Source organism: Ptychodera flava, chromosome 16 (genome assembly GCF_041260155.1).
Source record: "Ptychodera flava strain L36383 chromosome 16, AS_Pfla_20210202, whole genome shotgun sequence".
NCBI lineage: Eukaryota > Metazoa > Hemichordata > Enteropneusta > Ptychoderidae > Ptychodera > Ptychodera flava.
In genome coordinates, this window is record NC_091943.1 from 17446415 (window position 1) to 17474015 (window position 27601).

The window sequence follows — 27601 nt, forward strand, 5'->3', positions numbered from 1 at the left end:
AGTGAAATTCTGAAACTCTGCTCCATGCACTAGTGCATTGCAAGAGACAAGGGAGTTAGCATCTCTCTAATCCACTATTCATTTAATAGTTAATGATGAAAATTTTTATGAAAGCAAATGCTTCTGGCTCGAGACATAAAATCAACTTAAAATTTCAAAAGAGTGATTCCGTCATTCACTTTTTCTGATTTCGAAATGCTATACTACAAGATAGTTAATGAAGTGGTGTTAGCTAAAAAGTCACATTTCTCGAGTCATTCAGATCGATCGTTTTGTCCTTACTTAAGTAATGTTGGGCTCTTGATAATGCAGCAAAACTTTATTTGACAGGTGTTACTACTACTAAGGGTGACTAAGCTTCGAATTGTAAACAAAAGTGAACGACGTTGTGTTAAATGTCCTTACAGAAATTGAATCAAACTTCTACACCATTGTTTAAAGTCTAAACTATTATAATGCGCATTGAAGTTCTCTAAAACATCAAAAATTGCTACTCTAAAACTTCAAAGTTTCACATCGTCGCTCACTGGCAGTCGTGATTTAGTACCGTGGTCACTACCATGGTACCAGCACCCTCTACCCATGAACTTGTGTCCTGCCATATGCTCAGTGAATCGTGATTGGGTCAGATCAGTGGTTCTGGCTCTCTCTTAAGGTTCCAAGACAAGAAATTGACCTTTTGAAACAAACAATTTTCTGGTGATTAATAAGGTAAGAACCCGAGTAAATTGTATATTTTCTGAAAGCCTAGATATAGGGGAACATTTTGGTAACAACAGTGGCAACATTTTTTACATAACTATCACATGACAGGTAATTTGCAAAACCTTTCAAAAATCGGTTTTCCCTATGTTTTGTCTCAATTCTTCAAAATATCCAACTTAAAATTTCTGGAATGCAAGCTGTTACAACGCTCTTTCAAAGCATGTCTCGGATTTTTATATCTTGCTTAGAGTTTTTGGAGAACAATTTAAGAAATCAACCAGGATTAAATTCACCGGTCTGGAAGTTTTTCTGGCATAAAAATTGTTTTAGAATTTTTTTAAAATTCTGAGACACGCTTTGGAAGATCCTAAGGACAGCTTGCACTCATACAAATTCAGCCTTATATCTCAAAGCATTGAAACAAAACATAGGGCAAACCGATTTACAAAACTTTGTTTCATCAGTTCACAGAATGGCATAGTGTTAGGCCTTGGGCCTTGTGTGTCAAATACGGAAATGTAACTTGATTGTTTGGCACCTCTTTGTCAAAGTTCCTAAATTTTCTAATACTTACTCTAGACAAGAGGCGACATCAATATAGAATAATATTTTGCAAAACTATCTGTCTAAATCCGAAAAACGCATGAATTTTGAATATAAACATAATAAATGCTTGACTGATAATCGAAAAATTGCATTGCGCCAAAAGTTTTTGACAGAAATCCAATAGTTTGATGAAATACAGACATAAACATCATCTTTGTGTTTCTGTCTAAGAAAAAACTGTGATTGGTTTGTCATTCCATCCTTTACATGTAACAAAGATTCTGTCTGGGCTGACAGCAATGTACCAGGGATATCTCACTTCACCCTTGAATAGATTACGTCTCCATGTTCCATCTCTATTCCACATCGAAATCCTAACATTGCTACGATCACAAACGTAGAGATTGTCAGCACCATCTACGGCAATGCTATGTGGTAAGTGCAGCTGACCATTGCCGTGACCATACTGACCATATTAGTTCAAGTAATTGAACTCAACATCAAAACACTTGATGCAGTTATTCCAGCAGTCGGACACCATGATGACATCCTCACTGTTGACTACGACACCATAGGGGCAGCTGAATTGTGTTGGGCCATCACCTTGACTACCAACCTCAGCGACAAACTTACCATATCTGGTATACTTAAGTAACCTATGACCTTTCACATCAGTGACCAAAACAAATCCTCTCAAGAGTGCTATACACCAGGGATTTGTGTCACTAGGTAAAGTAATTATTCTTATAACTTTATTAGTTTTATCACAAACAATAATTTGTAAATTGCTGTCATCAAGCATGTAGTAGTGGTTGTCCTGTGAGACTGCTACAGACTGTGGCTCGAATGGCTTGGCCAACTGGTCGCTGAAACTTCCAAGCACCTTTTCACATGTGTAGTCTTGGTTCAGTATCTGAACAACGTTGTTGCCTTTGTCACATACCAGAAGTTGGTCATTGTGAAATGTTAAACCACATGGATTATTGAACTTCTGTCCTGGACTAGGACCTTGACCCTCCAGTGTGGATTTTGACCAGCCACCTGTAAGGTCAAGCACATCATCAGAGTGGAATTACAATGCATTTGCCGTGTAAAAATTGTTCTCACAACACAGCTTGAAAGTGAGAATAGATATTATTACAATTCAAAGTGTATCAAAATGACAATTAAACAAGTTAAATGCTCAATTTGACTATTTTTAGTAATTCCATAGTTTCATGTCATTTTACCATGGCAAAAATGTAAATTCGTCTTACTGAACATACTAGACTGTGAATAGAAATGCCATTTTTGCAAAGTACATGTAGGGATACATTCGTTTGAATTTTTAGTAGGAGGCTAAAACTGTAGGGTTATCTAATGTCTGGAATTAGAACCTTGACCTGTCAGACTTAATTTCTCCAGCTGAGCACAGGGTCACTTGGGTCAGGGGTCAAAACTGGCAAAGCAGTTGGTTAATGAATTAGATGTGTTTGCTGATGATTTGATATTGTAAACAGAGATATTTATAAAAAAATAGTACATCAATGTGACAATTAAACAGAGTAAATCATTAACTTTACTGAATTTTACCATTCCATATTATGCTGTATTTTCAGTATGGCATCAATCAAAATCTGGGCTTTTTAAAATCTGTCTCAGAATATAAGATATGCCATTCTTTGTACATTCATGTATAGATGTTATTGCAAGAATATGCATATATGAATATTGCATATTATGAACACATATCTTTGATAGTTTTCCGGAAAATTAAACCTGTTTGATCCTTAAGTTTTGTCCCGGATTTTAACATTGATTTTTCCCAGTTGACCGCGAGGTCAAAGAGGTCAAGCCAAATAAATGTAATGAAATTGAAATAAATATCATAGCAATAAGTTGTGTTTGCTTATGTGGCTTTAAATTGCGAATAGATATTGATATAAATCAAACTGCAGCACATTGACAATTTAATGGGGTCAATATAGTACTAAGGTAGAACTCATTAGTTTAGAACAAATATTGTTAGCTCCACTGTCAGTGATGCGGAGCTTATCAAATAGGCTGATATTCTGTCATCCACCCGTCTGTCCGTCCGTTCGTTTGTCATCCATATGTCGTCCGTCAACATTTGCCTTCTGTCTCGTAAACCGAAGGTCCGGTTGCTTTGAAATTTTTACAGCACACTTTGGTTGACCTCATGTAGATTTCGTCAATCATTATGAAATTGGCATATTCGTATTTTGGGGGCATTCTTTGCTGGTGTTGGTTAAAAAATCCTCTTCTCTGACACTGCCCGCCCGATTGCTTTGAAATTTGATATGCTATTCACTTTGGGTGATCTCAGTTAGATTTATTCAAATTGTGGTGAAATTTGCATATTTGTATTTTGGGGTCATTTTTTTGCAGTTTTTGGTCAAAAATTCTTATAAGACTCTGAAACAACTTCTCCATTTACTTTGCAATTTTATATGCAGGTCCGTACGGATGACCCTAGTCAGATTTGTTCAAATTGTGCAGAAGTATGCAAATTTGTATTTTAAGGCAATTTTTGCCATTTTTGGTCAGAAAATTTGTATCTCAAAAAACTACTTCTTTTGAAAGCTTTGATATTTAGTACACAAGTTCCTACGGATTAACTAAATATGATTTATTGAAATTATGATGAAATCTGCAATATTTTGTATTTTGGGGCACTTTTTGCCATTTTAGTAAAAAGTGTTATTTCTCAAAAACTACTTGTCTAATTGTTTTGATACTTAGCATGCAGCTTCCAAGAGATAATATAAATATTTGGTATGCAGGTTCCTAGGATTAATATAACTCTGATATATTGAAATTATGATGGAATCAGAAATTTGTATTTTTGGCCATTTTTGCAATTTTTGGGTAAACATTTGTTATTCAAAACCTACTTGTCTGAAAGCTTTGATATTTCTTAGACGTGTTCTTAGGGATGATCATGTGACATGTTCAAATTGTAATGAAATCTTCAGTTTAGTATTTTTGCAGCTATTGTTGCCATTTTTGGTCAGGCCATCTTAAAATTTGCAATCAAAGATTTCACCCTTCATCAACACTTATGTCATAGATGGCACAGTGGAGCTATATTGGCTGTTAGGTTGCTTGTAATGCCGACATTCACGTGATTTAGGGAAGCCCATGTTGTCATGGCAACACTTTAGACACCAGTTGAAAATGTTATCGCTGTATTTCATTCATTCATTCATTCATTCATTTATGTGACTACATATTAATAATATTTCAAAAGTTCTGAAATAATGTCTTTCCCAGGATGCTGTCAATAAAATGTGAGGAATTCAAAGAAGATTAACAATGTTAATTTATTAGCTAATATTGTAGCAAATAAAGTAAATCTTCCTTTAATTCTCCTTATGACACCATTAGAGCAGAAAATTGTTTATACATTTGTAATAGTTTAGGAAATTTTGATATTGCAACAAGATCATTAATCTTCCGATTTTTTATCAACTGGTTTACTTCTTAATTGTGAAACTGTATAGTTTTTGTATCAACTAAATTATTTTATTCATTCTGCTGAAAGGTTCTAATGTGGAACATGATTTGCATGTATGGTCCCTACATTTTGGCTGTTTAACAAAGGGAAATACCTCGTTAATGGCATGCCGGTCGTCACACATTTTGACCTCTCTGCCGTATATATCCTCAGTTCACAAAAACCGTATAAGGGCCTTGAAGATTATTTACTGACTTCTCTGTAGGTGTTACAGTCAATTCAGAATTCTTTTTCAACACTTTCAGGATGATATGAGTAGAAAACAGTGCCTTGTTGAAGGCTGCAAGCAGGTAAATGTTACGAGCGTACCCTATTCATTTAACCAGGGTTCCCCTTTATATATCAGTGCAATCAGATTAGGGGACATCAGAAATGTTACATTGGTTCCTACGTGAGATCGTTTACAAACATTACCCAATCCTTGCAAAAGCATTTCACTCTCTTCATGTCTTGTATCAGGAAAAGTTATTCTTCTTTAACAGCTTGTGACCGTGACCATATAACTCTCTTCCTACATGGTAGTGGTACTGCAAACTTATATTTAGAATGCTTATACACAGCAAAACAACATATGTAACTCACTGCATCAAACAAGCTCTATCAGCATAACATTAATTGAGAAATGTAACTACCCTTTCAGTCTGTTCTGTTTAATTTATATGAACCCGAGAAATGAACATTCACCACGCCCTCTCTGATTGCCATATATTGAAAATCCGGTCAAAGTATCTAAAGTTAGGGACTGGACAGAAAGTATTGGGGGAGTTTTGGGGGTGGGTGGGCTGGAGGTTTTCAAAACACCACGGCTTCCAAAAAAGTGACCCTTCAAAAGTTCTTGCACAAAAATTAGTGACCCTCCCCCTTATCCGTTCTTGAAAATAAGTGACCCTCCTCTGTTACTCAATACCCCCTAACAAACCTGCAATGTGTTCAAGTCCCCCTTCTGACTTGCTATACTTTTGAAGTCCCCCTCCAAAAAGGAAGGAAAAATGTGTCCAAAAATATCAAATCATATGTGTGTGATAATTCATTTAAATGTACTTTGCTTGAAGAGGCAGGGAAAAAGTGCATGCGTGTACAAAAATGTAATTTTTATATTTCATCGATATTGTTGATCCATTATACATGGTAGTCTATAGGAAAACTATGGACGTGCATTTTCTAACATAAATCTAGCAATATCTGTTCATAGACATTTAATAACTGATATAAATGTTCTTGGTTAGCATGGGTTGTTCTAAGTGCACATGTGAACAAGACATTTAATTCTGGAATTTCGCTGAAAACGTTGATCCACTATACTATACATGGGAGTCTATGACAAAACTGTAAATAATTTTTTCCAATTAAAAACATGCACTATTTGTGCATATATGGACCTGGAATAATTGACATAATTGTACTTGATTAGAATAGGGGGGTGGTTACATGTGCATTTGTGCACGAGATTTTGATATTGGAATTTCACCTAAAATGTTGATCCACTATACATTGTAGTCTATGAGGAAACTATGAATATTTTTCTTATAGAAAAGTAGCTAAATCTGACATGTGTAATAATGTACACTTGATTATTGATATTAATGTACTTGATTAGAAGAGGGTGGTTACATGTGCCTTTGTGTACAATAAATTTGATTTTGGAATTTAGCCTAAAATGTTGATCCATTATACATGGTAGTCTATGAGAAAACTATGTACGTGCATTTTCTAACATAAAACTAGCAATATCTGTTCATTTATAGACGTTTAATACCTGATATAAATGTACTTGATTAGCATGGGTTGTTTTCAAGTGCACATGTGAACAAGAAATTTGATTTTGGAATTTCGCTGAAAATATTGATCCACTATACTATACATGGGAGTCTATGACAAAACTGTAAATATTTTTTTCCAAATAAAAACATGCACTATTTGTGCATATATGGACCTGGAATAATTGACATAATTGTACTTGATTAGAAGAGGGCGATTAATTGTGCATTTGTGTACAAGAAATTTGATTTTGGAATTTCGCCTAAAATGTTGATCCACTATACATTGTAGTCTACGAGGAAACTATGAATAATTTTTTAAAAAAACAAAACACGGCAAATCTGTGAGTTTACGTATGCTTGATTATTGATATTTATGTACTTGATTAGACTTGGGTGGTTACAAGTCCATGTGTATGCAAGAAATATGATTTTGAAATTTCACCGAAATGTTGATTCACTATACATTGTAGCCTATGAGGAAACTACAAATAACACATAGGTTATCTGCTCCCAAATTGTTATTCAAAGTATGTTTGACCTGAAGCTTCCAGTTAGTATTGATGACACTATGGTCTATTCTAAATAGTTTGTATTCTGTCAAAGTCTTCAAAAAATAAAATACACATACAGCGACATGAACGTTTGCCAAACCTATACCCAATGTACTGTCAATGGTAGAATGATATCAAATACGTGATCTCCCAAACTGTTATTGAAAGGCTAGATTGAAACTTTTAGCCATTATAGGGGACAGCTATGCACAACAGAGGAGTTGGGTAAGTAGAAATCATGACAACCTAAATCTTTTGCCTCAATGTGGCTGCTTGGATCATCAATAAATTGTTTAATATACCCTAAAACTTGCGCCCGAAGGCGTGCCAAAAATGGAAAGGGCACAAAATGAAAATGCCAGAAGGTATTTTTCTTTTTTTTCAGTTTTCCACATTCTCCAATACGTGCATATGCAAGTTCAGCTTTGATGCATGTAAAAAGATGACCCTCCCCATATAATAGGCTTGCACAAAATTTGATGACCCTTCAAAAATCCTTGCGCGAAAAATGGCGACCCACCCCCGAAAACACCGTCCCACCCTATGTAATTTCTGTCCAGTCCCTTACTTAATAACGATTAACTACATCCTGTATACACTTACGTGATGAATCGCCAATCACACATGGCTGATTTGACTGCTTTGTTTTAGTGGCCTTCGTTTCTATCTTTGTAAGCTGGACTTCTTTTGTCAGCTGATGATGCTTGGTTCGTACCACAAGTCGTTCAGAAGGCTGTGTCTGTTTCTTTCCAACAACACCAAGTTCTCGCCCTCCCATCACTTCAAGTCCAGTGTTACCAGTTTGCTTAGTCATAGTTCCCTCTTCTCTATGCACCTGGAGTTGATTGTGAGTGATTGTCTCCATTCTATCTTCATCTTTCCTTTCCTCTTCAGATTTTATTGCTTTACCTGTACACAATCATATTAAAGCTATAGATAGGTAGTTTTTAGGCGCTTTTTAGAACTCTGCAATATCGTATTAAATTATGCTTATTGAGCCACGTTCACATGTGGCAATAATATCATCCGCAAGTTTATTATGAATGATATAACCTTTAAAAGACATCTGGTGCTTCCTAGGGAAGGAAGGACTCAATGCGAGAACAAATGTCAGTCTTGTATGAGTGAGTGAGTGAGTGTGTGTGTGTGTGTGTGGGGGGGGGTATGCTATCTTGCTTGTCAGTGCATGTAAGCTTATAAAAGCAGGTAAACTTTGCTTAAATACGACAATAACAAACCCAAAACAATTTCATGGTAACAGTTTCATGACCTGTTTACAACTAAATGCAAACTCAATATAAATTACGACACAATTCCCCAATTTGTCTAAAAAGTTACCTTTACTAGTGGTGGCATACCTTCTTTTGTGAGACGATTTCCTTTGACAACACCAAGATCAATCTGTAAACAGTCAGGATTTTCTGTGAAAACCAGTTCACTGTCAGCATCACCACAAGGTACATTGGTCAGATCATCATAGTGCTGCTGTTGATCTTTCATCTGTTTTTTGTGCCGTCATGATGTCCACAGCTCCACCAAAAGTCAGGAGATGGTTCAGATATGAAAGCATACTTTCTGCACTGGCAATTTTATGTTCCAGAAGTTCTATATTGGCATCACTTTGTTTACACTTTGGTATGTAGATATCATCAACTTGACCCAGCATTTTCATTTGCTGCTTTTTAATTTCATCAATTAATTTTTCACAAAGCGTATTAATTTGTTGTTCAGCGTGTAGACCTGTTGACATCCAGGTCTTGGCGAATACAACATGCTCTGTCCTTTGTTAATTTTAAATCACTAACTTTCTGAGCAATTTTCAGTGAGTATGCTTTCATATCTGGCATATACTTCTCCAGTGCCGACTCTAGTAACAACATCTCATGATTTGGTGGTTGATGGTCAACAACAGTACACTGATTGCATATTGGAACTTGACAAGTATCACAGTAGAATTCTAATTTAGTACTACGGTGATTAGCACAGAATCTTGGCTGAGTCATTCTGAAGTGCTGTGTTGACATCTTCTCATTGTATTCTGCAATTGTCATTGGTTCATGATCTTGCGAGACTGTCACTTCTTTATGATTTTGTATGCAGACATTGCAGTAAAAATGTCCACCACAGTCACCACACCAGTACTTAGCCTCCTTCCTACACCCACCCTGCTCACAAACCGTTTCATCGATCCTTTCAGGGCGGACGTTGCTGCCGATGACCTCCAAAAGGTCATTCAAAAATCGATTGCTGGTGATAGCTGGTACTCCTCCAGAGGGTAAAGTCAATTGAATCTTGCAGGTTGGACATATCAGCTGACCACTATTTGCTTTGACCCATTTTGTAAGACAACATTCACAAAATGTGTGATGACAAGGCAGTATTTTCGGTGACTTGAAACGCTCCATACAAATTGCACACATCAATACCTTGTTATCAATGTCAGTCAGCAGTTTTTCTCTGGAGTCTAACGATGAAGCCATGACTATATTTGGTCAAAGGGGTTGACTGACAATAATAAAACAAAAACGGTTCTTGTAAACACTTATAATTTATGTTACAGGTATCTCTATGAATATCTTACAGATTTTTTTGCTTTTCATGCTACAGCTAAATATTTCTGTGTGTCTCCTACAGCATATAGGCTTATGCTATTTAGCGAAATAAAACGAAACGAAACGAAACTAAAGGTGCCTCTTCTATATGGCGAAACCAAATGAAACGAAACGAAAGGAGCCTATTGCATTTAGCGAAACGAAAGAACAAAACAAAAAGAGCCTATTCTATTTAGGGAAACGAAACGAAACCGTGACGAAAGGAAATGGGGTGAAACGAAACGAAACGTATATCAGTTTGACTTGAAACACAGTTTTAGTTCACAGAAAAAATAACTGAATATTAAGTATTTGTGAAGTCAAGTCAGAATAAGTACATATACACATGATTGTGAATAATAAGTGACATTAGCCACAATCTTAAATGATCAGTACACACACAAAAACAGTATCTGGAACCAAAACAAATTTCCTAATTTAGCAGGACACCAAAATTTGTACTTAAAAGGGGCAGGGTTTTCATCAGCTTAATCTCTTGGCAAATTGACTACTGTGCACAACTTTAAAGAAGCAGAAAAGACTAAAATGACATACGACGGCCTGTGTCAACAACCACTAGTGTGAGAACCAGGTATTGAGGATTGCCCCTTTAACAGAGCTATTATTGTAATTTTGATCGTGACGTCTTTCTGATTTGTCAATTCATAATGAATTGAATATAAACTCTTCAACAAAGGAGTGATTACAAATTCGTATGAAGTAATCTACTGCTTTGATCAATGCTTTCCTCTTATTTAAAATTTCAGATATTTTGTTGTCAAATAATCTTGACAATGCGACCTTAAAATCATTGACTTTGATAGAAAAGATCAACCCTGTCAACTATTTAAGATATTAGGAAAGAATATCAGGCCTAAATCAACTATGTGTTGAAAAAATTATTTGTTCAGTAATTCTATGCTGAAATAACCAAGAAGCTAAAGTGAATGTGTCATAATAGGGTTCAAAAGAAGCTAAGCCTATTCTGTTCAGCAAAACGAAACAAAATGAAACAAAGTAAAATGAAACAAAACGGAGGTTTTGGTGTAGCTGGCTTGAGTTGGAAATGCATTGCTAGTAATCTACTTGCAGGCATGGCTGACAAGCCTATATTTTTCATTTATTTCAATTTATCAACCATTGAAGAATGAGAAGAAAAACATCAAATTACAGCTCCTATCTGTCATAAGGCGATTGGATAAGATGTCATTTGAAGACAAAATAATAAACTAATTGGGTGTGACTTCATATCATACACAAAAGTAAACATATAAAGGGTCTTGGCATGATTGAGCAATGGCTCCGGCCTAACACCAATGAAATGAAAATCACATTGTTTACAACAAGTTTTACATGACTCAGAACACAATACCCATCTGAAATTTAGGTGATTGTATTAGATGTAATTGAAGTTAAAAGTGACGTGTAAGCATAGCTATATATATGGTCACAGCTATCCGTCTTAGCACCTCTTCTTTGTGTCATGTTTAAATAGACAAGGTCTTGGCATGTTTAAATGCCGCAAGCCTCTGATAAATTAAACACAATTGCCAACATGGGGTTATATTGGACTATACCAGCAAAAACAATGGTCATGCATCTGTACTTCATAGTAGCGGTACAATTTCCTAGTGCCAAATGTTTTTGAAATTGATACTGAAATTTCTGACTTATATATAGCCCTGGATAGTCAACAATTAAAACCAAGTGACATATGTCATGGCCCTATTAGATCACATCATTTAACAAACTAACACGCATGCATCAGAATATCTTGACACATATAGATTAAATCAAAATTTAGACTTGAACATCACGTCACGACACTGTCGTCTTGAAATAAAGACTGAAGTGGTTCTTACAACCAACAACTTGTGTGCCAGCTTAACTCATGATCATATTCCCCAAAATATAGGCAAAACGAATTGAGTAAGCTTAATTCAAGCGTCATGGGCCACGTGCCACATGCCATGAACCACGTGCCATACGCTGAATGCCACATTTCGCAATTCAAGTTCTGCAGTTAAAGCTAGAAACACATAAATTTTCACTGCAATTTACTTTATCTATTCATCTACATTGATAAATCGGCATTAGGCGCCTTCTATATACATGACTTGGTGACCTGCAATACATGTGTTTACGAATTCTACATGTAGGCCTAGGTTATTAAGGGGATGAACAGAAATTATATGAAGGGAGGGCCAGTGTTGTTCAAATAAACGCTGTGCGTGAAAAAGCGACCCTTCAAAGGTGTTTGCAAGAATAAAATAGACTCTCCCCAATTTTTAAGCCTAACAAACATTGACCCTTCCCTACCTGTGGAAGTCAACATTAATATTTCATTTGACAAAAGGATATGACGCCATTAGGTACCTCATCCAACCAAATATGAAGGCTGATGCACATGTGACTAGCAAAGGAAGTGAAGAGAAGTGAATCGTGCTTCGTTATGTTTCGTTTTGTTTTGTTTTGTTTCGTTTCGTTTTACTACATAGAATAGGCTCCTTTTGTTTCTATTCATTTTGTTTCGGTTTGTTAGATGGAATATGCTCCTTTCTTTTCGTTTCGATTCGCTAAATAGAATATGCCCGGCTTATATATATATATAATATATATATTATATATATATATATATATATATATATATATATATATATATATATATATATTACAAGAGTTTTTGCCTACTTGTTTCCTGGTACCTATTTGTATTCCTATCAACTGAAATCAGCATTTAAGATCACCCAGATATTCGGCAGTTACTTCTACCAACACAGAGTGCTTTTTAACTGAATCCCTTTTATAAGTTCTGACAAATCGATGAACTTTTAAGAACATCTTTTAAATTCTGGCCATGTTTTTGTGTTTGTGTCTCCATGGCGTACATTTAGGTCAGCTCGGTGGATATTTTAGCAGTGTAGTTCCTTGTAAATAATGCATATCAACTTGAAAGCTGCATACCGACATCCCAGTATGGTTTACTACCCATATCTCCCAATTTGTACTCTCAAATATTATCCTATAAGAATTTTCCAACCCAATGATATAAGTTCAGTTCAAGATATGTTAAAAATCTTCTCATATGTCAGTGTTCTATCTATGATTGGGCGTGAGTTCCCCATAAGTTAGTTAACTCTGCTGTAATATTGAAACGCTCGTAAAATTACTGTATATCAATAGCCGTTCAGTTAAAGTGTACCTGTTGCTTAAAAATGGCTATTAAATTAATTTTTACATACTAGTTGAAAGTTGCAGTAACACCTGAAACACAAACATATCATATCAACAACACAACTAATAATGGCGTACACTAGTTGTCTTTCGTCCAATACCACATATTTCTCTACCTTGAATGAAGGACAAAGAATGTGTGACAAAGAATTATGTCAGCAGGAAACGAGCAAGAAGGATAAGGAGACAAAGTATAAGTGCTCTACAACGAGAAATCAGTAATGTGAAACGAAAATTGTCAAATAACGAAAGACAGTCATTAGTCACACAAAGTTAAAGGTGATAGAAAAACTAGTTGTCCTCCGTCCAAATACCACATATTTCTATACCTTGAATGAAGGACCTTCCGAGCAACGTATTCAAAACTAAAAATTCGATGTGAAATATAATATGTGCATTTCGAAGTTTACCTGGTCTTTTCTGTTCAGCTTACTCAATCAAATCACCTTCATTAGCTCGGGTGACTCCCTAATATTCCACTGGAAAACTTCACAAACCTGATTAGCCCTATAAATAGACGTTCATGTATCAGTAGAGCCTGTATGACCGTAACTGACCTTTACACAACATGCGCATGCCTTTTCAAAACAACTTACCTAGCAACAGTAGATGGCCAGCCGGCGGCTAATGCTAGCTGTTCTATGCAAATTCTACACCCCGACACTTAAACAACCATGATTTGACCCAAACACTTTGTTGTCGATGGCAATCGTGGACATTTTCTCATGATATTAGGGGTGAAGAGGTCAACTATATATAAACCTATGATAGATAAACTTCAGAGGGTTTTATCTCCTATCACGTTGTATGTATATGACAATGAAATCTTAGTTATCTGATGAGTGGCAAAAGGCGGATGTGTTTGTATGTGTGTATGTACTCAGGGATGTAGAAAATTTTGGTGGCAAAAATAAAAGTAAATGCAGTAACAAGAAGTGTGTAAGCACATTACTTTTGTGCAAAGTTTCCCAGGTTTTCATAAAAACATATTTTCACAGCCAGTAAACTTTAGCTGACAGCTTGTTGTTTTTTGCTGGTTGCCATGCATTTTCTACATCCCTGATGTACTGGATATGTATGTCTGTACGTCTATCTGTTCGTTAGACTGTCGACAGTCCCTTGTGCCCTTTCTTTTTCTTATTGCAGTAGTCTCTGGCACATACGACGGTGGGGGAATCACAAGCGACAGCATACATTGACAAAAGGGACTGTCCTCTGCTGCCGTACTTGGGTTGCTGTACTGGAGTCTCGAATGTCAGGTGACCATCAAATACGAGATGCATTGTGGGTAGGGTCAAGGGTGGAGTGGGTATAAAGTACTATTAACTTATGAAACCATAGATGCTCAAACAATAGAACGTAAACAATAACACGGATGTTCGCTCGCTCGGTCGTCAGGTAAGGTATTGAATGTTTTATCTTCTTTTTCAAGTAGTTTTAGCTTATGGAGATCATGTTTGATAATGTATAAGTCATAAACGTGCAGAATTCCCATTATTTACCGAACATGTATTTGATAAATTTCCGAATAAAAATTCAATTCCCCGACTAACTGGACACAGCAAGAAATAAACGATTATCGGCGCGACATATCCAGCCACGATCAATCCAGCCAAGTCTGTTGAGTACTTGTATGGTGCCATGGCGATGTGGATATTAAGCTTAGTTTCGATTCGAATATTATCGACAAACAGTAAATATATATTTTTCTGGAGTAATAAGCGAGCTCGATATTGGAGTCAGTTCGTAATTCTACATAGCTTTACCCAGGCCATTCGCGTTGTAACCTCTGACTAGTGTATCCAGTTCAGAGGGACCATGTTTGTTTTTATTTCGATTTCTGTATGAGCATGGAGGTAAACCTCCGTGGTATGGGGTATATTCGCATATTATATATTCTTGTTATCTGAACCGCGCTCGTTGTATCAATTACTTCGGGTTCATACAAAGAAAACGAAAACTTCAAGGGATATTGTTTTTATTAGGTATTATTTCTTTGATAATTGATTTTACAATTTCAGCATGCCTGGATGCAGATATTGTGTTGTTGTAGGCTGTGCAAACAGTGGGGCCAAGTTGGAGAAATGGATGACCAAATACTGCGCGGTACACATGTGTAATCGCGGTACACATCTGTAATCTTAGTCAAAGTCGATGTGACTGTCCAACACCTTTTCAAATGCATCAATTCTGTAGGGAACTTTCGACAAAGAAGAGGGGCTTCGATGGCAAAAACTGATAAACAGAAAAGACTGTAGACGTAATAATTGGACACTAAGTCGATATTCAAGGGTGTGTTCAGCTCACTTCCCGAATTGCAGAGAATCCAGATCCAATTCTGAATCTGGGTTGCAACGTAAGTACGAAGATGACGAGAAAAGTGCTAGTTGATAGAAAAAATACCCCCATACCTCAGAAAAAATCAAGATCGTCACCGAAATGTCAGCAACGGTTTCACAGTTATCATTGCCCGAGTATGAATGTTACAGTGGTAAACGACGATGTCAATGTCAAATGTTTATCCTATGTATAGTGCGAAAGTTCCATCGACAGCTCTAGACATTTTCTGTAAACAATATGGATGATATTAATGAGCAAACTTTCATTTTAAGTGAACACGCTTATGATTATTGAACTGCCTTTGAAAGCATACAGTGTTACAAAGAATTACGTCAGCAGGAAATAAGCGAGGAGATTAAAACTCTGAGACAAAGTATAAGTGCTCTACTACCAGAAATCAGTAATCTGAAACGAAAATTGTCAAATAACGAAAGACAGTCGTTTAGTCATACAAGTCAAAGGATGATAGAAAAATCAAGGCTTTCACTGGCTTACCAAACCACTTCAATTTCAATTTTTTGTTTGAAGAAGTATTAAAAGATAAAGTATCAAATATTACTTATTGGCATGGGTCCCGCATAATATATTAAAGAGTGCGACGTTTTGCCCGAACACCAATAATATATGGTCCCCGTCATGTGTTGAAACCAAAAGACGAATTCCTGTTGGTCCTAATGAAGCTGCGAACTCAAAAGTAGGAATTTAGATTTAGCAGATCGTTTCGTTATCAGTGTGGGTAGTTTGAGTAAATCATTAATACATGGGTTAGATTTTTGTAAAGAAATAGCAATGCAGCATTTACCAATGAGACTTAAATGCAAGTACAGGAACGTACGGCATATCATAGGCTGTACTGAGGTCTTCATAGAAACTCCTATGTGATCCCGTTTCACGTGCTGCTCAGAATATAAACATCACCTAACTATTAATTTCTACTTTCCATCATGCCATGTGGAATGATAAATTTTGTTTATCGGGCATGGGGTGACAGAACATCTGATGTTCATCTGACACGAGAGTGTGGATTTTATGATATCCTTGAATATAACGATGGAGTGATGGCAGATTTGGGATTTACGATAGCAGACGACCTTTTTATTCGTAATTGTTGGCTATATATCCCACTGGGTAAAGAGGAAATACTCAAATGACAAAACCTGAAATTTCGAAGACGAAGGTAATGGCGAACTTACCTACATTCGTTGAACGGGCAATCCATAGAATGAAATATTTTCATATCACTAATACCACTGCCATCAAAAGTATTTACATTGCACTTGTTCGGAGTATCCTTGAGTATTGTTCGGTAGTGTGGTCTCCACACCAGAAGTCGTACATTGACAAAATTGAACGAGTTCAGAAGAAATTTATTAAATTTCTTTGTTTAAAGGAGGGTATGGAGTACAATGTTGATAATTATTTTACTTTATGTTCTTATTTTAAACTTTCGCCTCTTTTTATTCGTCGTCAAGTTTTAGATCTTTGTTTTATTCACAGTGTGTCAATTTCATTACCGATTGTCCAGATATTAATAGCTCCTTCAATTTCTTTGTGCCCCCAAGGCGTCTCAGGTCTTCTGACCTTTTCCGGATACCAAATCACCGCGTTAATCTGTCTAAATATTGTTTTTCGTCTCGGGCAATGTCACTTTTAAATAGTGTCTATCGTTTTGATATTGATTTGTTTACCAGTCTTAGTTCTTTTAAAACCCAAGTATCATCCGTTTTATTATCTCTTGCTGATAGTCATTTCACTACCGAGAGTTTTTTATGTTTGTCAGTCTCTGTTGTTACTTGTTTAGTGCCTTCTTTAATTAGTTTCTGCATGTTGTAATTTGTCTTTTTCATGTTTTAATTTTTCTCTGTTTGCATCCAGTTATTGGGCTATGCCTGTTGGATGTCAGAAAGAATAAATAAAGAAATAAATAAATGAATAAACACGAAATGCCTATAACTTTATTAGATAAAGCTGATAATATAATAGTAATATGTGCAGCTATTTGTAATTTGTATCCAAAATGATGTTAATGTTGGGTAATTCGCATCTCTCTCAATAAAGGTAAGCATGTTGACGCTTGAGAATATAATTGTGTGAGTCTAGAATACAGATCATCAGTGTGAAAAGAGAGACATTTTTTCTCTAGTTTCACAAAATCATGACAACGGAATCTGTCCCTTGATCTGCATAGTAGCATCGACGAGGATATTCTCCAAAACACGAAACGTATACCTTTACTCGACATTATCTCGGATACAAACACATTTAAACATGATTATTTAAAGCCTCTGTAGCTGTAACTCTTGAAATTTGTTGACCTGAAAAAGGCTTTCTATTTTCTCTGGTTTTTCCTTAAATTCGACAAATTTAAAGGATATGGTCTTCTACTGCTGAAAAATTGAACAAGTAAATTTAAATCTTAACCTTTATTTTGATTTCCAACCATTTTTTAAAGACTGGTAATATTACAAAGAAAACAAAGCACATGATGTCCCAGTGGAAAACATTCAGCACTATGCATTATATATATTTGACTACTATATTTGACTACTATGTTGTTTCTCTGAAGATTCCAATGCATATATGCAAGACATACAGTGTTTTTGCTGTATTTCCATGAGGACGCCATTTTACGTTTGGGCGAACGTTTATTATTTATCATGCTTAAAATTGCACATGTAGTCCCAGTGGACTGTTTATTGTACTTGTATAAACACCCCTCAATGAGTACACTCCCACAAACTTGTTTTAGTTTGGAAGTTAAATCAAAAAATACTGCTAAAAGATACAACTAGTGGGCCTTTAATTTTTTTTGTGACTTTATTAATCGTATTCTATATTAAAGTTACGTTAAACCAGTTACACTGCAGCCAACGAACAATGCACTTTTAAGGGGTCCTTACTATGATAAGATATATTGTACATAACAAGTAATGTGAACTGACTTATTTTAAGTCATGAGGGTAATTAATTAGCTGTTCATAATTTGCCCTCCCACTGAAAATTTTTCGACTTACCCTGCCGCACTCAAACTTCATTTTTACCCGCTCCCCACAATTTTTTTTTCTGTTTCCCTTCCCCACTGTGAATGTTTGAAGCTCCCCTCCCCCGTTGCGAAAAAAAACTTGCCGATTTCCCCTGCCCGGGCCTGCCGTGGAAAAAATTCCCCTCAAAATTTTGTCATTCCATTTCCCCTGCAGACATGAAGCTACCCTACCCTGTGATGAAAAAAAAAACTGTCGATTTTTCCCCTGCTCTGAGAAAAAAATTCCCCTGAAAATTAACATTCCCATACAAACACATACTGCAGTGGCTTTGTATTTGGTTTCCATCTCGCAGTACATAGAGTGAGATGTGGGGGTCAATCGATAGGCTAAGTTACCTTTAAAAGGTATAGGTACTTGCACTGTGTCCCCATTGCCGGAAACACTATGGCTGAAATTCCCCTGGCCCTGTTTTAAAAGTAGCTTCCCCTCTCCTCGTTTTTCGCCAAGCCCTGTCCCCAAGACAATCAACCAATATCTGCCCTGCCCGACAAAAAAACTAAAATTTGCTCCCCTGCCACCTAAAAATATGTCCCCTGCCCTAGCAAAATTAAAATTTCCCCTACCCTCAAAAATTGCTTCCGGAATAGCTTTTTCGATGAATAGCTCCGTTGGCTGCACCTGCAGTTACACCAGTTAACTATTCAACAAAATATGTCCGAAAGAAAAATTCTAAATTCAACAAAATGTCAGACCAGTAATTTTGATCAAAGTAAACTCTCTTTAAGTAATAATAAGTGTAAATCATTAAATCTCTCCCCCCTCTCTCTCTCTTCTCTCTCTCTCTCTCTCTCTCTCTCTATATATATATATATATATATATATATATATATATATATATATATATATATATATATATATATATATATATATATATATAATATATATATACACATACACACATGTGCACGTTCACAGTCTGTGTAACACGATGAAATAGTGAAAAGTCGCTAATGATTACGACTAAACTTAGACTGAAAATATTCAGTCATGTATGAATCTCCGCCAACTACAACCTAAACAAAGACCTTCGGGTTGTACGTGGCAGAGACCCATGAACGACTGAATATGTCAGTCTACAATAAATATATGGCACAAATCTAAATAGCTTTTAGCAGCATGGGTGCTTAGTGTCGCAAAAATATCCGGCCTTCCTTATTTTAAATCTATGGACAATAATATTTTTTGCATACATAACCAACGTGCGGTGAAGTTTTGAGAACATGTAACTATTTTGGTCGTATGCGGCAAAATTGAACTACTTTTTTCACTTCTCTTTGGCACAGGTACTTTTTCTTGAAATCATTTTCTTTAGGACCCTTTTTTCCTCGGGATGTTTTGTAATTTCCGCACAGCAGTAAGGAAAAGAAGAAGGATATGTGTGATAAATGGGCGAAATCGTCAAAGGTTCTAAAAGCATATGGACGAAATCAAAACCGGGATTAGCAGTTTACAAATGATCCTAAGATGGAACTTGTGCGTTCAAATGATTGATCTCCGCACGATTTCAAGATTGGCGTTGAATAATCGATAATCGCGATCATCATTATCCTCCCTGCATTGCACTCCATTCATCTTCCAGATTCAATGGTAATGGCGTCTTGATTTATGTCATTTCTCACTCTTCCGTCGCGCTGCTTGGCTGCCTGGGTCGTAACTCTGGGAGATTTGGACGGGCGAGTCGCGCTCGTAAATTTTACATATGACGAACTGCTCATGCGCATGTTTCATGTTAATGAGAGCGCACAAAGGCATGGTGAGCGCGCGCCACGCGTGCCGGTCACAATAAACGTGGTATCCCTTTTCAGTCGGGAGACATGAGTTGGAGACAGTTGGAATGCGGCCATTACGCCAGCTGGAATGCGACGGAAAATGGTGATAAAATATTTAAATAACTGAGACATTGGCGGCAAAACTCATTTTTTGTTTGCAATCGCTCGCATTTCAAAGTGACAGATATTTGTCTCTACAGTTGACAGTTTTTCAAAAGTTTTCACAGAATCCGTCGGGTTATTTTACAATGTAACTTTTGATCACGTTTTATGCGCACACCAACCGCTCAGAGTCAGGATTTTGCCCTCCTTGTTTCGTCGGCGATACGGATTACCTTGAAACCAAAACAGTTCTTCTAAAATACCTTTTCAAATTCAAATTTCGTAACTGACTTATGTTAGGGCTGTGTTACAGGTTTCTGTCTCTTGTGACCGGCTGATGTTTCCCGCAAAAGAATTACGCGCGAATTTGGACCTGTTCACTAGACTTGGTTCAAGTCTGTGATTTCTGAATGTTTGAGTGGAGTGAACGCAATGATTTGTATTGTGCTTTCATGTGAAACGCGCGCGTGAGTGGACGCAATGAGTGGGGTGAACGCGATGAGTGGAGTGAACGCTTAACAGCGGAGTTTCACCCGGAATCACAGTCCGTCTCACCGCCTGTACTTTGCAAGAAGTCCAAGTCGGTGAATCCGGCAGAAACTAACTCACTACTGCGCAGACTCAAACGTGACGCATTCAATCGCTGGGAAAACCTGGCGTGAGCTGCCAAATTCCGGATAGGTTTGTACGAAATAGGAGAGACACAAGAGAAACTATTATAAATGCTTTTATTTTTTAAATTCACCGACTTGAACCAAGTCTACCTGTTCACCAGCGGATAGGCTCATGTATACTTTTCCTGGACCAATAGGAGCGCCCCCGGGGACGGATATGCTATCGGTCAATGGGCGTTGATTTTCGTGCTGACGCTTGCACAGTTCGCAATGAAAGTTTTGACTCATCCGTATGAAATTCTATGCCATTTTCTTTTAAATAAATTAACAAACAAAATTAGACTCGAAGGTTTATGTTACAGATGATTAAGATCATTTTGTTTCTGAACGACATTGTTCAAAATTGATCATGACGTAATGTCATCAACACTTAAAATTAGGAAAAGACTACCGTGACCAAGAAATTCATCGATGGCATTGGCCGATTCTATTGAAATATGTCCCCCGAGTGGAGTTTTACCTTAATTTATATCTCTACGTTGAATAGTTGTGGCGAGCTGGGGCAACCACCAAACCGTTACGGTAAACGCGAATCGCTCTCTGAGGTCCCAACGATAACTTTAAGGATTACAGAGCGGGCGCGTAAAATTTGTGATGGACTTTGGTCCTATTATCTATCAAAAACTGTGTAAAATACAGGAGAACAGCTTAGAATATCGGAGACATATAACGGCAAATGATGCGGTATTTTAAAGTCGGTGTACGCACGTATCAGGCAGTGTGGTGACGTGACTCAAATTTTATAGAGCTCGATTCCCTGTGTGATTTACTGAAAGCACACTGGTCTGATAATAAATCAAAAATGTACCTCAGTAATTCAATTGTTGAAGTTTTTGTCACCGAAAGACGGGATTAGGCCCGATTACGTGTAATATTTCACAGCCCCAAATGATTTCAAGAGTATTACAACGCTTTGCGTCTTCGTTGAAAACGGTGGCCACTCACAGTATCTTACAAGGGATTAGGGTATGGTTTAGTAGGCTCTTGCAAGAATATATGACAGGGAAAATTGAGAGTCGCGAGGTTATGTCAGAGAGTGGTGGATTCAGAGAGGGCGCTTCATTGACGTAACATCGTCCACGAAACGCTCCCAATTTATGACAAATTTTCATGGTGCCGAAAACGTCCTTACCAACCAATGTGTTTCAGGACACTTGTAAGTACTTTATTGTTCGTCCCAGAGATCCATATCAGCTATGGGCATTTCGTTGGAGCAATATCGAGCAAGAATCGGTGGCTTTGCCGGCGTCTTGAGTACAGCATGGAGTCCCTTTGTCTTACCGATACTCTTGCATACTAATTACCAAGGAATAATTATGTCGCTACGAATTGTTCTCATGTTGCTCTTCATGAGTGGCAACGTAGAACTAAATCCTGGTCCTGACACCCGATCGCAAGTTACAAAAAGTGACGTTGACGCCATTATGAAGAAGCTTTCTGAAATACAGAACGACTCCAAAGAGCTGAAACACCGTTTCTCTGCCATAGAAAGCCGCATGAATAATATAGAAGACACCTTGCATTCCATTCGTTAGACATCCATTTCAAATGCGCAACGAATCGATGCTGTTGAACATTCACTTGGTGGAATCAAGGACTGCACAGAAGAATTATCGGAACTTAAGAAAGAAATGAAAACACTGAGAAAGCAGAATGATGACAAAGATAACAGAAGCAGGAGATGTAATCTGGTATTTCGAGGCGTTACTCAAGAATCCACCGTTGAAGACTGGAATACTACCGAGTCTATCGTGAAAGATTTGATCAAGGAGAAGTTGGGAATTGCAAAGGACATAATATTTGAACGTGTACACAGAATTGTCGGTACTTCAGTTCGTGGTTCACCGCTTATTGTCGCAATGTTTTCTTTCTTCAAAGACAAGGAACTCGTTTTACGAAATGCGCATAAGCTGAAAGGCACCACGATCAGTATCGACGAAGACTTCTCGCCGAGAGTAAGGGGAATCCGGAATAAGCTGCTCGCAAAAAGACGGGAAATCCTGAATCTTAACAGGTCAGCAAAAGTAAGACTGAATTATGATAAGTTGATTGTCACCACAGATCAGGGTAAGAAAATATATATTTATGACGAAGACAGCAGCACTTGTAAGGAACTCTTCGACGAAAGCCATCAGCCTACATAGGAAATCGGCCGGGCCCCGTATTGCCATGACTCACTAGCTATCCTTGCATGGAACGTTCAAGGTTTACGCAGAAATTTGAAGAACCCAGATTTTATAGAATTGTTACATAAATATCCTGTGGTGTGTCTTAATGAAACTTGGGCAAGCTCTGAGAGTGAATATGATAAAGTGATTAGTGGATACAAATGCTTTTCTACCTATAATATTAGACAAAGTCGTTTTGGGAGACACTCGGGTGGTGTGTCTGTTTTTGTTATTGATTACTTGGCTCCCTATGTGAAAAGAGTTTGTAAGCAATCACAAAACGCTGTTTTAGTCACCATTGATAAAACTATTCTTAATCTTGACATGGATATTTTGTTATGCGCTGTATATGTACCGCCAGAACGTTCACCAATGTATACACATGATTCTTTAGATGGTATTGAGAACTTAGAGCACATTATCCTATGCTTATGACATGGATGTAAAAAAAATTTTTACATCCATGCTTATGACAAGCTCGACAACTTTTATTTGATTGTAGTTGGCGATTTTAATGCACGTACCGGTGAATTACAGGATTATATTGTACAAGATAATGATGTACACCTATATCCGGGTTATGAATCAGATACCTTTGACTTGCCACGTCGATCGAAGGATAAATTTGTAAATTCTTTTGGTAGGCAGCTGGTTGAGCTTTGTAAACAAATAGATTTGCATATTGTAAATGGACGATTCCAAGGTGACAAAGATGGTAATTACACTTGTGTTTCAAATAATGGAGCAAGTGTCGTAGATTATGTAATCCTGTCAACAGAGCTGTTTTCCTATGTAGAAGACTTTACACCGTGCCTATAGATATCTCCGATCATTTTCCAATCTGCTATAAGTTTATAAATATTTTACATACTTTATCTGAGCCAATCTCTGAAAGCGTTTGTAATATTCAATGTCGGACCCGCTTCAAATGGAATCCATCATACTCAGAAGTGTTTGCGCAGAAAATGGAAGATCATCATACTAGTCATCTTCTTACCAAGGCGTGTGATCAACTCGCAAATGACAGTACAGATCAAGCTATTCTGACTATTAGTGATATCTTCGATTATGCAGCATCGGAAATGAAAGTGAGGCATAAATCTGGCACTCGTCGTCAAGCTCAACCTGTTTGGTGGGACGTAGATTGCAACCAAGCCAAGAATGTAAAGTATGGACTTCTCAATAGATTTAGATTAACAAATAGTAGTAATGATTTGATTTTATACAGAAATGCAAAGAGTACATTTAAAGCCATATGTAGACGAAAGAAATTGATTCACCTGGAAAAACAAAAACAACATTTATTTGAGGTCAAAAATGACCCTGTGAAATTTTGGGGCTACTTACGTAATCTGAGACGTAAGTGTATTTTTACTAATGATATCACATCAGATCAATGGTATAATTATTTTCGTTCACTTCTTAATACAAGTAGTTCATTTTCCAATAGTATTGATACTACGTTCCATGAAACTGTCACTACCCGTATTGAAACTCATGACCACATTGCGATAATTGTCATGAAAATGTCCCCATGACCTTAATGCTGTCATTACTGTGAATGAAATCGAGAAAGCTATTCGTAGCATGCCAAATGGCAAAGCACCTGGTCATGACGGTCTGGTCATTGAGTTATTGAAATATAGCTGGCCACGTCTAAGCAATGTTTTAACCTTGTTATTCAACAATATCTTTTCGAGTGGTCATTTTCCTGCAAGATGGAGTAAGGCCATCATTACACCTCTTCATAAAAAGGGAAGTCTGAATGATGTAAATAATTACAGGGGCATTTCTCTTCTTTCTGTAGTTAGCAAAGTTTTTACCAAAGTTTTGAATTGGCGTTTAGATAATTGGTGCCAACAAAACAAAATTATTTCAGAAGCTCAGGCCGGGTTTCGGCAGGGTTATAGTACTGTTGATAACATTTTCACATTACAAGCTATGGTTACCAAATATCTGACATTACGAAAGGGTAGATTTTACTGTATTTTCATAGATTTTTCAAAAGCCTTTGACTCTGTTCATCATACTTTGTTGTGGGATAAACTTATCAGTTATGGTATTCACGGCAATTTTCTTTCTGTTCTCAGATCAATGTATAAAAACTTGCAATCTTGTGTAAGTACTCCTGCCGGTATTACTGATTATTTTGAATGTACAATCGGAACACGGCAAGGATGTATGTTAAGCCCTGTTCTCTTTTCCTTGTTTATTAATGATCTTGTGTCATATACTCGTAAAATTGGTTGTGAAGGTGTTTATGTTGACGAAGAAGCGCAAAACCTGAATATTTTGATGTATGCTGATGACATAGCAGAAGGATCTGATTTACCAATTCACACTCAGAGACAAATTAATCAGTTAAATTTATTCTGTTCACACTGGGGACTAAGTGTCAACTTAGATAAAACCCAAATTATTGTTTTCCGTAGAGGAGGTCCTCTTAAAAATTATGAAAAGTGGTTCTTGGACAAAAGACCGATTAAAGTCGTGCCCCAGTACAAATATTTGGGTTTAATTTTCTCGTCCAGACTTACTTGGAGTCCAACCAAGAAGAATCAAGCTTCACAAGGTCGAAAGGCCATGTTTCAATTGAAATCTGTATTAAGAAAAATAGGTGGACTGTCACTGCACGATTCTTTTAAACTTTTTGATACTTATGTTACTCCGGTCTTATTGTATGGTAGTGAAATATGGGGCTACGACTATTCTCCCCAGGTTGAACAAGTTCACTATCAGTTTTGCAAGTTTCTTTTAAATGTCAGTGGGAAAACGAATGATATTGCTGCAATTGGTGAGTGTGGCCGTTTTCCCCTCTATGTCATGTATTTTAAAAGGTGTGTAACTTATTGGTTGAAAATTTTACAGATGGATTCTCATAGATATCCATACAGGTGCTATATTATGTTAAGCAGGTTATCTGAAGAACGAGCGATAAAATCTATTAATTGGGTCTATAATGTCAAAACCTTACTTTATCGCTTTGGATTTGGCCATGTTTGGCTAAATCAAGGTGTGGGTTCAATTAACTTGTTTTTATCTGAATTTACCCAGAGATTGAAAGATTGTGCTGGGCAAAACTGGCACCAGCATGTAGAATCGTCTCCTAGGTTACGTAGTTACTGCACCTTTAAGACAATACTTGAACCAGAGAAATATTTGAGCAGTGGGCACCAGCATGTAGAATCGTCTCCTAGGTTACGTAGTTACTGCACCTTTAAGACAATACTTGAACCAGAGAAATATTTGAGCAGTGTACACATTCCTAAATTTAGATTTGCGCTTTCAAGATTCCGATGTTCATCACATGTTCTTGAAATCGAGAAAGGACGCCATGAAAACACTCCTGTAAATGAAAGATATTGTAAACTCTGTTTGAAAACAAATAATCTCTGCGTTGAGGATGAATATCATTTTCTTTGTATATGTCCAATTTATAAAGATCTCCGAAAAGAAATGTTGCCACACTGGTTTTGTATTAACCCTTCATTTGACAATTTTACGTCACTCTTGAGTACAAGTAATGTAAAACAACTTAATAGTTTAGCATCATTTATTTATTTTGCCATGAAGAAAAGAGCAGACTCTCTCTCTGTAAGCGAAAACTGATGTATTTTCTTTTTCACTATGGGCCTGTGGCCTGATGTTATGAAATAAACATTGATTGTAAGAGAGTGGTGTGACTTGGTTTAAGGTAGTTCGCACTAAAATGAAAGACTTAAACTTTTGCTCAAACTTTCATCAAGCAAACTTTACGCTGTTCTCAAGAATAAAAATAGGTGACCACCTTGCGAATTTTGGTACTAGAGGAACAGTTACCCTAGTATTTTAAATATATCGATATTTGAAATTCAAAATGGCCGCCATCCCTGTGTCATCTCTATTGAGGGAAATAAACTTCCCGATTTTCACAAAATTAAGCCGGTGAAAACTTCATTTACTCAATGAACTTCAAAATGTCCCCTCCCTAAGTGGTAGGCCAAAAGAATATTCTAAAAGTTTGAGAGTCAGAATATCTTTCTCTGGGGCGGCGTATTTTACCTTAAATCAAAGAAAATCGTCCTACCCTAACGGGATGTATCCTTAGAGGGACAAAGCTTTCGTTTGTAATTTATTTTTCTGTGTTCCACTTGAAATACCTCAAAGTCACCGTTTAGGAAACATGAATGTTTGCAGCCTGTCGTAACTTTACTGTAAGTCTGTAAGTAGCTTATGTGGTATCACAGACGCCATTGGACTATGTTGGCCGAATTTTCTGCAATGCCAGAAATTGTAATACCATTTCTTTTTATCTTTTCTGTCATTGAGAGGTGTTCAAGTTGGGTTTTCTTTGTAGGGCTCTCTCTCAGAATCATTAAAATTCTGTATATAAAAGTGAACGTTCAAAGAACAAAAAGTTGCCAAACGAGAGTGATTGCCCAGAGGAGTAACAACAAACTTGTCACATATGTAGTTAGATTCAACCGGGTGGAGGCGTACTCCTGTTCGGAACTGGTATAGATAGCATTGAGTACGGGAAGTTGGTCGTCTTCAGCTTTGCTCAGAATGCCGTCTCTTCGTCCGGGATCTCTTCATATCAACTGCAGAAAGATAAAATTTC

At 36.9% G+C, this 27601-nt stretch overlaps 2 protein-coding genes across 2 annotated transcripts in view; both read right to left on the reverse strand.

Moving 5' to 3' along the window:
* The window catches only part of LOC139114160 (sulfhydryl oxidase 2-like), a 179112-nt gene that overhangs the window by 49399 nt on the left and 102112 nt on the right, over positions 1-27601 (reverse strand). The window lies entirely within an intron of this gene.
* Positions 1727-8055, reverse strand: LOC139114877 (tripartite motif-containing protein 2-like). The gene is made up of 2 exons (XM_070676809.1): positions 7683-8055; positions 1727-2292 (listed from the first exon to the last, which is right to left on the reverse strand). Exons 1-2 carry the CDS (start codon positions 7942-7944, stop codon positions 1727-1729), a joined length of 828 nt encoding a protein of 275 aa, XP_070532910.1. The 5' UTR covers positions 7945-8055.